Source organism: Coloeus monedula, assembly GCF_965178545.1.
Source record: "Coloeus monedula genome assembly, chromosome: 1".
NCBI classification, from domain to species: Eukaryota; Metazoa; Chordata; class Aves; order Passeriformes; family Corvidae; genus Coloeus; species Coloeus monedula.
Genome location: NC_138781.1, coordinates 38,757,160 through 38,770,805, shown reverse-complemented (window position 1 = coordinate 38,770,805; position 13,646 = coordinate 38,757,160). Strand labels below are relative to the sequence as shown.

The 13,646-nt window shown below is 38.7% G+C and overlaps 1 protein-coding gene across 1 annotated transcript in view; it reads right to left on the bottom strand.

Annotated features, from left to right (window-relative positions):
• The window catches only part of LOC309586380 (ubiquitin-conjugating enzyme E2 E2), a 204,360-nt gene that overhangs the window by 21,735 nt on the left and 168,979 nt on the right, over positions 1-13,646 (bottom strand). The window contains exons 4-5 of the mRNA XM_082303168.1: positions 13,297-13,429; positions 610-757 (exon numbers count right to left, since the gene is read on the bottom strand). Coding sequence (XP_082159294.1) covers positions 610-757; positions 13,297-13,429 — 281 coding nt within the window. The remainder of the gene's footprint in view (positions 1-609; positions 758-13,296; positions 13,430-13,646) is intronic.

Here is a 13,646-nt window from a genome sequence, read left to right as displayed (position 1 = left end):
TACAGTCAGAATTATGCATTGGTAAATAGGGTAAGAGAAAGTGGAAATTACAGATCTAGTGGTCAATGGCATAAAACAAATCTAAAAGAGCTGAGGGGAGAGGTTAAGTGCTATGCTAGTTAATAAGAATGACAGCTTGCTCTGAATACTCATGCTGACTGCCTAAGATATTGAATAAACCTCATTTAAACCAATTTTCATTATTTGTAGAGTCTGCGTTAGGCATCTATCATTGCCAGTGCTATTAATATTCTTTTCAGAGACCACATTATCAGCATATTTAAATGAAAGCTTTCCTTTTCAATATTTATTAACTCATTAATATTTCTTGGTAGTAATATCCTGGTTGTAATATCCAAATTAGCGCATACTAAGGTATTTTCTACTGATCAAACTTTCTGAATTAAAAAAAAAATTATTCTCCAGTACTAAAACTGCACTTGAGCTCCTGAAATTCTGCTTTCTTTTTATACTATTTATATGAATGGCATTTAAAATTTACGTTTTTCTATTTTTTTCAGTAGGTACCAGTAAACCAGAGCACATCTTAGTGAGCTGACCAAATGTGAATTACGCATGAACGAGGATACAAAAGTTAATTCGTCTTACCCGGGTTACAGTCTGTGAGGAGGGAGCAGATGGAGAGGAGAACTTTAGAAATGGTTAATGCTGGACTCCAGTTGTCTTTTAAAATGTCCAGGCAGATGACGCCTTGGCTGTTAATGTTACAGTGGTAGATCCTTGTCCGGAACGTTACCTGGAAAGGACAGTGTGTCTAAGTACAGCAGCGTTCAAGCCAATAATTACACAATCATTAAGCAATGAGAAATCATAGGAACAAACATTCTACTTTCCAGGCTGAAATGACAGTAGTACTCTGCTCCTGCTGGTTAAAGACTGGGCAAGACAAAATAAAGGAAATAAACTCTGCCTCCTGCATCTGTGGCCAGCAGTGAAACTGGTCTGTGCAGGCTGAGAATGGGACACATTTTCTGAGCTTCCTCTTGCCTTGGTCTCATCAATCTCATTATTTTGTATAGGGCCAAAAAAAAGCTGTTCTAGCCCCTGATCTGGACAATGTTTATAACTCAGGTCCACAGCTCTTTCACACTTTGAAGGGAGTCAGAACAAGACAGATTATTCTACTGTCTTCATCTGTTCATCATTTGACACAATAGATTAAGCTGTAAAAAAAATGCGGAGGCATCACAGCAGTGACTCCTGAAAAAATTAAAGTGAAATATTTTTGAGAAAGGCTGCTCAGATAAAAGGCTTTTATTTCCAAATTTTAAGTTACATTTTTATCAGTAGGACTGTTTACAAAACTTTTTGGTGTTTTTTGGTAGTTTATTTTGATGATTTCTGTATCCATTTTATATCGTCTTCCATGTGATCCTATAGGTAACAAACCAAGGAGATTATTTTAGCCCAGAGTAATGTCCTTCTTCTTCAAGTTGAAGACACAGGCTTTTTATTTTAAAAGAAGCTCAGCTATGAAAGTTCACTTCATAGCTCAGAATGGATACTGGGGCTACTGGATAAGAAGGGACAATGTGAAAAAAACACCTCAGGGAGTTAATCAAGGACTAATTTGTCCATCAGTTCTACCCAAATGACAAGTCCAACCAGCTAGTTTCAATGAGCTGTTCATAAAATCTAAAATCAAGATGCAGAACTTCAGACATCTACCTCACCAGCAACAGCCCTGCCAACAGAGGGGCTGGGCAGGCAGGAGACAACAGCAGGCAAAGTGCACCCTGACTCAGGGAGGAAGCTGTTGCTCTTCACTCCACTTGGACAGTGCTAATGTAAGCTGGGAGTGCTCACACATCCATCCCCTGACAGGTCAGTCTGAGCTTGTAACCTGCTTCAGAGAAGGTCATGAATCTGAGCGTGTATTTCAACGTGTAACTGTTTTGCTGCCAGCAGAGAGGACAGCCACTGCCACATGTTCCACTGCCTCAGCTGCTTCTGAAGCACTGAAGCAAGGACTCATGGAATTTGGCAGGATTCAGAGCCAGAGATGAATGGAGGTAGTTCATGTCTTTCATGAACTGTTCAACACTCTACTGGCATCTCAGGCTACCTGGTGGATAAATGTACATGGGGACTACACCTGTGTGCAGTTGGAAGGCTGTTTTTAGAAAATGCTTAGACCTGAAATGTAGCATTTTTTCACTATAAGCACATCTTTAACCTGTGACATTGAGAAAGGCAAGATAAGGCTTGCTGCTTACCACTGGCAATGTCACCGACTCGCCAAACATGCCAGTGCACTTTAAAATGCCTGCCTAAGGCAGAGGCATTTTAAATATTTAAACAATCAACATACTAATTATTTTATAATGACAATATATTATATTTTATTAATTAACTTTAATATTGAAAAATCAATTCAGTTAATTAATGAAAAGAATCACGGTGTTTAGAATTGCAAAAGCATCTGTATTAATGCCAGCCTTAATATGCTGGAAACTGTGGCCTGAAGGAGGCAGGTAACAGAGTTCTTACCCCAAGGCAGCAGAGTACAAATGGGATGACATACTGCATTCCTCATCCACATATTGCCTCAAATTGCTGATAATGTGGGAAATGCTGACATGTAACTTTGTAGATGCTGTGCTTATCATACCTACATTATAAGGTTATGCAGGGTCCTCCTATTACACGTGTAGAGAGAAACCATGTGATAATACCATTCCAGGGGAACTGCATTTTCTTTATTATGGTCATATTTTTACCTTTGATGTCACTTAAACGTTTCCTCTAAATTGTGCACTCTAATTCCATTTATCCCCTAATGGAAACACCTAAACAATCCCATGCAGGGGCTCAAGGGAGTGTGTGGGTGTACAGGCAAAGTTATCTTCAGACAATTGAATGGTAGAGAAGGAATTTATGAGTTTTCTTAACAATAAGTGTTCTCTATGGATTTATTTTCTTTCATTCTGGAATTTAAAGAATATACCTAATTTATGTTGAATAGAAGTACAGGTCAGGAAAATGCGAACTATGGGAAATAGGGAAAAATGGGACTACATTCTGAAAACTGTGAGTACTACAAACAAGCTTCCAAAAGGTAATGATAAGGAATTCATAGTCAATCAGTTTTGGAAGTAAACAATAAACAATAATAAACGAATCTGTTTATCTACTGCTGAATGCCAAACATGTAAAGCTCTGGCTGGCTGTTCACTGAGTAAGTTTTAGGACTGAAAAAAGACTGTTTTAAAATATAAATATAAAACCTGGAAAGAGGAAACGAAGATGGATTTCAGTTGAGTGATAGGAGGCAACTGGTTGAAGGCAAGATAAATAATTTCTGTATCTCAGATTGATTTTAAACATCAGTTTTACAGCATGATGTAGTCTTAAAATAACTTACTATCTCTCTTTTGCATCAAAGTCTAAACCAAACAGTCACTATGGTTACGGGTATCCATGAATTGCTTTAACCTTTGCTGTGGGACTCACGGAGAGGCATGTAAAGGCACGGCTCTGGTAGGGCTGGTCCCACAAATGTCTCAAACACTTTCAGACTCCTCTGAATTCAGTTTCAACCTTCTTCAAAAACATATCAGGAGGAAGAATGATTCCCCAGTTTTACAAATTACACGCAAGGGGTTACAGTGTGCCCTCAGGGTTTGCCTGTTTGGGTTCAAACCCTCACCTCCTGTTTCTCAGTCACTGGAGCCTGGTGACTGTGTAAACAGAGAGGAAAGATTCCCAGAGCCAACAGGAGAATAAACAAAAACAACCTCCTTTTGCTCAGCTAACACTGGAAGCAGAGCTGAGATCCCAGGGCTCTCATTCCTGCGATTTTGGAAAGTTCCTTTTAAGACCTTTCATTTCTTACAAGGATGGAATCCTGCATGCCTGCCTGAAATGAAATTTCTGTCTTCCTCAAATATTCCCCAGGAGTTCTGCTTTAATAAAACTGCAGTGGCACTACCTGAAGTGGAAGAAGTTGTACTGCATACAGAAAAGGTTATATATATATTAAAAAAATATGATGCCATTTATGATGATGTTCATAGAGCTCAGGAGAGAGTAAGTTGTTCCCATCTCAGTTTGTCAGACTTTATAAGAAATACATTTGTCTGCTCAGACAGAGAAAACAACAAGATTGGGCCTACACTCTTTAGTCATATGAGAAAAATAGTCAAAACCAATCTAAATGGAAAATATATACAGCTCTGAATGGTACAATGTTCATGCAATAACCTTTATATTAATTAGCACCCTTTAATTTCTTACAGAGTGCACTTCATTTATCTATGAGCTGAGGCTGCCTTTCTAAGACAGGGTGGACCATTTCCAGTTTGTTAGTACAGACTTGTAGCATGCACATGAACAATTGTCGAGATACTTAATGGTTTATCACAAAAAGTGCCTAATAAATGACTGACCGTATGATGCTCTCTATTAAAGAATACATTTTAAGTTTGTATGAAGAAATGAGCTTCATCCAGTTCTCAAAACACTAGCTTACATTTAATTTTAGTTGGTAAAAACCAGATATAATTTATTTTATTGACGGAAAATATATGGTATCTGCATTAGCAGGAAATAATAAACTGTGATTACTTTTGCTTGACCTAGAGAAAAGTCTGATATGCAAACTGTGCTGTGCTTCTTTGGCAAAATGCACCATGTGAGACAGCAGCAGCCAAAAGTGCCAACAATTTAAATGGATATAACAGCATCCACATGAGTTAATCTTTAATATTACTGAAAATGAAACAATATGCAATGTGAGTAACTATTCATTATATTCATGGTAATTATGAAGCTGAGTAACTACTGTCTCATTGAACACTGTTGCAGAGGAAAAAATATTGAATAAGCACAGCAGCACTAAGCATCTATATTACATAAATGCACTCATTTTGCACACAGATTTAACAGCAGGAAAAGTAAAAAGGGACCTTGATAATCTTTGATGTATCGAAAAGGGTAAAAAAAAAAAATCCTAAATGGTACAAAGTTTTCTGAAAACAAAGGAAGAGAAGGAGAGGACAAGGGAAATGGATTACTGTTTGGATTAGGGATGTTCAGAATAGAAACAAGATGGTAATATGTCAAGCATCAAAAGCTTTCTCTGACAAGGTTGTTTTTATAAAATGATTTTCATGTAATCAGCATAGTCCTTCTTACAATTAGTAGTTCCATATGGAAAGTCAGCAAAAAAGTTCTTTTATAGAGAGTGAGTTTTTTTAAGATTTACTGGCCATTTAATTTTTACAAAATAAATCCTCCCTTTTGAAGTTTAAAGCATGCAGGGTGTACTGTCCTATGTGTACACTTCTTTCAGTTCACCAGAGTGCTTCTGCATTGTGCTCCAGGCATGAGACTTTATTCCTAGACTTTATTCTAAGAAACATGGGCCTTTTCTTCCTCACCCAATTCCAACAGCCTTTGGGTATTCAGGTACTCCCTACATGAGAAGTCCTACGCAGACTGACTCCAAAACTCGTGGTTTTTTGTCCTGATCAGTGCATCTGCTCTCATTTTATAGTAATGATGTGTATAAAATTCTTCCTCTCACATCTGTGTATATTTATCTGCGTGTGTAAAAGAGGATAGGAAACAACATTGACATATTATGTCCTTTTAGATCACATGGATTTTATGCAGTAGTAAAACATGCTTGATACAGAAGAATTATGTAGCTTCTGAAGTACCCAAAAGACAAGACAAGTTGTCTTTTGAAAATATATTTGACAAGCAGTACGAAAACCACGGCTGTGAGGCAGAAGATATTCCCCATAAGATACCTCTACAGACCCTCTTAAAGAGCTTCATGTACTTGGTATTCATAGGAAATTGGAAGAAATTATAAACCACCTAAGTCTTGGTGAAGGAGTACAGGAGGAGTTTAGTTGGATAGAGCTGTTTACACCAAGACTAAATAAATCAATAGAAGCTACTGATATAAATTAGTGTATTATAAACAGAGTGAATAAGGAGGCTATTCATTAGAAGAATCATGGGCAATTCAATTTGCCAATTACTAGAAGAATTATCTGATTAATGAATTTAAAGGAAATCTCAGAGATTTACATGGCGTTGCCTTATCAAATACATATTTTGCATTTATTCACAATAAAATTTAGTTATTGAGTCTCTCCTCAGTCTAACATATTTCTGCTCATATCTATGTCCTCTCCTTTAAAACTCTCATTCTGACATTTTGAGAGACATTACAGTTTCTTAAGCAGCCACCAGGGTTTGACCTGTCCAGAGCCCTGTACCACTGCATGCTGGTTCAGCGTTGCCTGAAGACATCACAGACTCACAGAATGGTTTGGGTTGGAAGGGACCTTAAAGATCATCCAGTTCCAACCCTCCTGCCATGGGCAGGGACACCTTCCACTAGACCAGATTTTTCAAAGCCCCATCCAACCTGGCCTTCAACACTTCCAGGGGTGGGGCATCCCAGGGATGTGACCTATGGAAAAATCTGTTTCACTGCAGGTGGTGCAAGCATGGGAACCGCACTCAGCAGCTCACATGCCTGGGAAGAGCTGCTCCGAGAAGAGCAGGATTTGAGCTGATCCTGCTGGCTCTGACAATGGTCTGCTGGTGGTAGGTTGTCCATTTCTCCCTCTCAAAGATTCCTCTGCATCTGATTTCTGCCTGCAAACACCCAAAGACTTCACTTACTGGGAAAACCTGCCAACTCCATTTATTGTCATGGATGAAGGATTCCCGGGCTGTTCTCAGCAAGAAGATGCAAATAGAAAGGCTGGGTGAGAAGAACAAGGGAGCACGGAGGCACAGCAAAGGGGCTGTGGGAGGCAGTGCTGTGGGAATGTGGCGGGTGAGGCAGCGCCACACCATCAGGAGGAGGATGGGGAGGGCAGGAGGATTTTTTCAGGCAGCTAAAAAAAGCTGTGAGCAGCACAGCACAGCACTGAGAGCTAATAGGATGTGACAGAGGCTACGAGAGAAGTATGATGAGGCAAATGAATGTAAGGGGTAAGGCTGACAGGAGACCATTGCATTTGAAGGCTACCCTTATGATGGCAATATCTGGGAAGGGGAGCAAGAGGAGGTAGACTGACGCCCTGCCTGCATCAGGGTTGCAGAGATGGTAAAACGGGGTTGATCAAATGGGCTGTACTTCAGGAGTTTTAGAGCTTCAAGGGTAAATTGTGTGGTAATTGTGATATATGCAATTTAAAGCGCATGTCTGCCTTCTAAGGTTCATTTTAACAATTTAGGTTAGAAATGCCAAGGAATGCTTATTTTTTTGCATCTACTCTTGTAAGCACTGTTTTTCTATTACACTGCAGATAAGAGTGTCCTTAACAGCCAATCACATAGAAAACAAGTATGAATACGTAGAGTAGAAGCCAGGAACAAAAAGAATTGCCCCTCAGACATGAGGCTGAACTTACAAAATAGGTTGAAAGTGCCTACCACAGGAGAATTCCACACATGGATATTTAGTGCATTGAGATTAGTGCTATATCACAATTACATATAAAAAAACCTGAAGAGATGTTTAATATTGCCATTAACATCAGATTCTATAGACGCTGTGCACTATATTTAAAAAGGAAAGGCCCTCCCTTGCAGTCCAGTAGCTGATTTAAACCATTTAAGGCTTTCAAGTGCTGAGAATGGTTTTTCAGACAATTGATAGGCATGGGAGATTTACATGGTGGAAATAGAGTTTTCTGTTATTTTAATTTTGATTTAGAGGTGATTTAGCATATTGCAGCTTTCAAGTCCTATGAACCATTTTTCAGTTAGCTGAGATTAAAGTCCCTAGCAGGATTAATTGTAGAGTTGGGATTAAGAGATTTTATAAATCACTCAAATTCAAAAATAAAGCTAGCAGAGTACTAGGATAATGATAGATATACCCATATTGTATCAGCCACAGCTAAATTGAATTGACACTGTAATAGACTGAAAGTAGTCAAATATGAGAGTTGAAGCTATTAATAAAGATTATTCTTGATGAAAATGCAGACACAACTGCACTGACAATTCCTGGGGGACAAGTTCTCTTGAAGAGCATTCATTTTTCTACAAACACCTGTACAAAAGACTGGTATGGCCTCCTGATTTGTCAAGGCTTCCTGCTCCAGAGGGACAGTATGCAGGATAATGAAATTATTGCCTTTCCTTCAGCTGTGTAGTGTACACAAAGTAGAGGTGTTAAATTTGTAGTGATGGCTAAATTTTAAAGGATCTCAAATCAAAACCTTGCATACTTGGGGAATTCACTGTTTTCTTATGTGGACTGAGGACAGAAATTGAGCTGAAATTCTTTCTGTCAGACCAGGCTGACTAAAAGATGTGATAACTCCCCTACTCAAATACATGTGAACATATACATATATAATCATACATGTACACCCACAGATACACACACCCCCACTCCCACAAGAGACATCTACGCATAGCTAGATCCCATTCAATACCCCAAAGAAGCTTTCCTCTGTTAAAGCCAAGGGGTGAACTTTCTGAACCCATTAAGGATGAAAAGAAGATAGCAGGAAAAAGAAATCTCAAAGGTATTTCTAAAAAAGGTTGAGGGGGTCATTAAACCACTGAAAAAAATGGAAGATTACTTCCTTGGCAGGTCATCTAAGCATTTGTATTAATTTCTGCTCTGGACAGGGGACAGCTTTGTCTATTTTTCAGCCCCCTACACTACAGGGGAGGTCCTGTACTTTTGGGCTGAAGTGAAACCTCATCTTGTGACCAAGACTGAAGCCTCAGCAGCATCTGGCCTTTAGCAGAAAGTGAGCTCATGATCACAACTATGCCTCACTTTGTGTGTTCCATACCTTCCTCTCATCTGGCATCTCCTAAAACCAACGTTACACTGAGGATGCACCCGAGAGGAGAATGGCGATCATGCAGCCTGCCTGCTGTCTTGCTGACTCAGCCAATGAGGTACTCAGCTCATTTTTGCAGTGCTACAGCAGCTTCCTCACAGTGGAGGAAAGGAAATATTTTTAATTGATTAGAGCCTCCCAGAAAGCCAAAGCTAATTTGTCAGTTCTCAGATGAGCTCTTCTAAAAATCTTGTTTTCTGGTTGTAGAGCTAAATCAGAGTTAGGCTGGGCTGGCCCTCCATCACTCCTACTCAAGCTGAATTAGTCCCACAGAGATAAATGTTTTAGGGGAAGAACAACTCCCTCCTCTGCATGAGTGTGCTGCAATTGTGAGTGAAGCCAAATGCCATTGATTTATAAGGAAAGCAGAGCTGAAAAGGTCAGTGACCTCTGGCTCAAAAAATTCGGAGTCCCGTTTCAAGGCATGCGACAAAGCTGAAATACTGAAACAGACTGACTTCAAAGGGGAAGAAATTAATAGTGTGAGAGCAAATTATACTCTGACTTACCACATGGTATATTCTGTGATGGTGAAGAGTAACTGAATTTGATGCTATGCTTATAGTTTAACTTTGGAAAGACACTGACAGGTTAGGACAGACAAAAAGAAAACTATGGATCCATAGGGAAAAAACTTGTTGGTGCAGACTGGAAGGGAAACCTGATGACAGTGATGTGTTGCTATACAAAACTTGAAATGTGAACTGGACCACACAGCAGAAATAATGTGGAAAATAGAGATAAAACTTAAAAATCTTAAGATTGTTGGAGGCTACAAAGGTGTGAAAACAGATAAAATACCTAAAAGTGAAAGTTTGGATGGGTACTTTTTCTTTGTTAAACAAAACCTGAATGAAAGAGTGATTCACTTTCTTTTATGTGATAAAGGAAAAGTAGAAAAGCAGACTGACTATCTAGAAGAGCACATGAAAATTACTTTGTACCTTTGCTAAAAAGAAAAACCAAAATATAGGTAGAACTTCTTAACTTCTTGTGCAAATGTAGTCTCTGTTGTTTATTTTAATTAATGTTTTCCAACATGCAACAGGGTGCCCAGTGATCAGAATAGGCATCAACAGTCTTTATAGAAGCAATCTGGATCCCTCAGAAAATACAAAGGACTTTGTGTACTACAAATCAAACAGTGGTTACACCACAAATATATTTTAATGACAGTAGTAAAAATAAAACACGCGCATCCAAAATCCATCTTGAGTGTATTTTTCTTATTTTAAAAATTATTTTACCCTCCTCAAGATCCACAGGCATGAGTGCACAACATCTGCGAATAGATAAGGAAAAGGGATCTTTCTGCAGATTTTAACACACTGTGGATTAGGCCCCCTGTGGATTAGGCCCCTTAACAGTAACTATGTTTTGTGACATGGGAATTTGCCTTTGGAACCTCAGGCTGGGTCAAGTAATTGTATCTGGGAAATACAGTTTCCGTTTCTTCCCAGGTTTTTTGTGGTCACATTTTTGGAAGATCAATTTTGACAGTACTCATTTAAATGTTTCCTTACTTCATAGTGAATCAGGGATGAAAATGGCCCACAGAAATCTCAGGAGGAATTTATAAATTGAATCATAGTGAAAAATGTGAATTAGACCTCTTCTGCTATGTTCTTACAGGGAGGTAATCTTGCCAACACTCAGGATACATTTTATGTCTTTCTCAGTCCATTTCACAGTCTTGTACTTTATCCCTAGGTTTTTTTAAAATGATAGAGCCATAAGGAGTTAGAAAAATTAGAATATAATCACAAAAAAATCTAAGGTGATCTCTGCCCATAACCGTAGAACCCATGATTCTGAGAATAGCACAAAATATCCCAAATCCTGCGGTGAAGTAGAAGAGATGCCAACACCCAGTGACACAGATAGCACCATAATGTGAGGCCATGTGTTATGTTCCACGTACTCAGTACCTTTCTTTTGCTAGAAATCAGCTTGAGGAGAACATATTGAACTACCCTTTCCCAGCAATGCTGACTGGCAGCAGCTACCTTATGATAAGCAGTGGTCTTCCCATGCTGCTTTATTCAAGGGATTTCCCTAACTATTTTACCTACTAATGAGTTTCATAGGGTTTGGAAAACAGGTATAATGAAATAGCAACAGTTTGAGAGGTCATACAGCTGGACTGAAAAGAGGGGTCATTTAGAACTGTGGCTGAAGCGAATAGGATAGGAATCCATGTGTACAACACATGCTTATGACAGAGCTATATCTGACATTAGTCCCCTGTGCACAGGCACTCATTACTTTCCTACAGATGACAATTTCCCTCATAATAAATACTGGCCTTTTAGTAATACAATATGGCATCATCAATTCTCTTATCCTTTATCAAGCAGTACATTTTCAAATTATTTATATGCACACATTTCTTGCAATGACAACTGGCATCAAGATAAAGGCAGACAATAAAATCTATTACAAAGCAGGACAAGAACCACCTCTTCGCTTGACATTTCATTAATAAGCAATGCACAGCTGCATTACTCATGTCTCAAAATAACAGTTGCCAAGCACAACTGAGCGCAGATTGGAAAAGACTTCACCTTGTGGTGAAATAGCAAACTGGACTTTCAACTTCTGCTTTAAAAGGATGTCTACTGCATACACTGCCTCAAGACTCAACAGATTCAACAGAGAGAATGACAAAAGACATCCTTGTAACCTCTCTTTCAGACCTAGTTCTTAAGTTTTAGTTGTCTGAGAGAACTTCAAGTTCTATTTTATAGACCATACAGCCATCCTATCCCCTAAATAATGTAATTCTAATTTTTTGGGGGGGACTGAATGCAACCGTTGCATGGCAGCTACTGCAAACAGACTAAGGCCAGGAAAGAAGTAAATAAATAAGGCCTGTTAAAACAGACCTGGTACAGCCAGTGGGCTGGGCTGGGGGGAGGCAGGAAGAGCAGGACAGAGGGAAGAACAGAACAGGGCTGACCCCAGCTCAGTGTGCCCACAGCTTTAATTAACTGAGGGGGAGTTATAAAGTTTCAAATTCTTTCTTCACTGTGTAACAACAGTTTCCTAAATCTTCAACTGTGCAGTCACTAAGGTGTACAACCCCTCTAAGGCTTCTCAGTGACCTCAAGGCTTCTCTGAACTGGAACACTACAAGTGGGAAGCAAAGTTAGACAATCTCTAATACTGCTCCACTGACCCATCTTTAGGTTACTGGCTGCCAATTTACAGAATGCCAAGTGCTTTGCATTCACATCAACTTCTCTCTCTTTTAATGCAATATCCTATTGCACTGACCAACATGGCACACTCATCCTTTCATAAATGCACCAGAAAGAAGGTAAATATTTTTGATGTCATAACTCCTTTCATGGGGCTCTTGCAGACACACTCTCCAGAGGGGCAAGGTGAAGAATTCAGCTCTTTTTACATTTTTTCATGGAAGACAGCCCCATCAATTTATTTGATTCTATTAAGAGTTCTGCGGGACAAATTCTTCCTGGTTCCTGTTCCTATTAGTGAACATGTGTCTTAAGATTTGCACTCAGTTTTCCAGATAAGGTGTTCCAAGTATCTTGTATCTGACATTGGTAATTCCTTCTCTCTGCAGGCCAGAGGATGCATTTTAGGAGGACGTTTGCCTTTTTTATAAATGCATTAGGCAGGTGGTTTGTAACAATCCTGTGATTATCCAATAAATCCCCATTTTGATATCCTCCTCAGCAATTATTACTATTGGTTATAGATGATGCTCTGTACTGCCACATTCCACCCCATTTCTGTTTTTCCAGTCTTTTTAATGACTAGATTTTTAATGTTTGACTTTTCAAGTTGATCATGGTAATGATCTGTCACCTTCATGTTATTGACACAGTTCTGTTTCTGGTTGGTATCATTATAAACAGCATTATAAAAATAATCTTTAAGGAATTCTGTAAATCTCTGTCACTCCATTTGCTTGACTTTAGTGCCATATCTCCACATTCTTCCAGAAAATGGATGTAAAGCAATTACTTATAACTTCATAACAATAGTGTATCTTGCACCTGCAGGAGCAATTTATATGGGGTAGTGAAATAGGTGCATATTTTTGTCCAGACAGCCACACATGTCTGGTGAATTATATGGATCAACAGGAAAGATTAAGTATCTTCAGCTACTTATAAAGGGTGTAACTTAAATATAAATGCTTTCATATTAGAAACAAATCCAAATTAAAAAAATAGCTACTGGAAATTATGCAACCTATAATAAATAAATCCATATCCATTCAGCTATACTGGCAGCATGCAAGCAAATTTTAGCCAGTTAAATTCTTTCTATCAAAAGATTCAAGTTTAAAAATTCATTATTGCTTTGCAAGTTTCATGTTTCATCCTAAAATGATATACCAACATAGACATTAAAAAATATCAGAAGGAGAAGACTCCTATCAGACTTTGAATATCCTTCTACTAACCTTGGGTGGTTTAAAAGGGTAGTCCGGTGAAAAGGTTATGTCAAGGAAGAAAACTCCACCTTCATATACAGACCCTGGAGGCCCCAGTATAGTTGACCTCCATTCATAAATGTTGTCTCCTTTGGGTCCAGCACTAAAATAGAAAACAAAAATATAACATAATAACCACATACAATCAAGGATATACTGCACCAGTTATACTCTACCAGCAGTACTGCTGGTTTTGCTGTAACACCAGAAACTATAATTGTGTATCACATTCATTAAGTTAGTCCCCCATAGAATATGCATCTGATGTCCTAAGCTCTGTCAGAGAAATGATATATTCAGCCAGGAAGAAGTATTAAAAT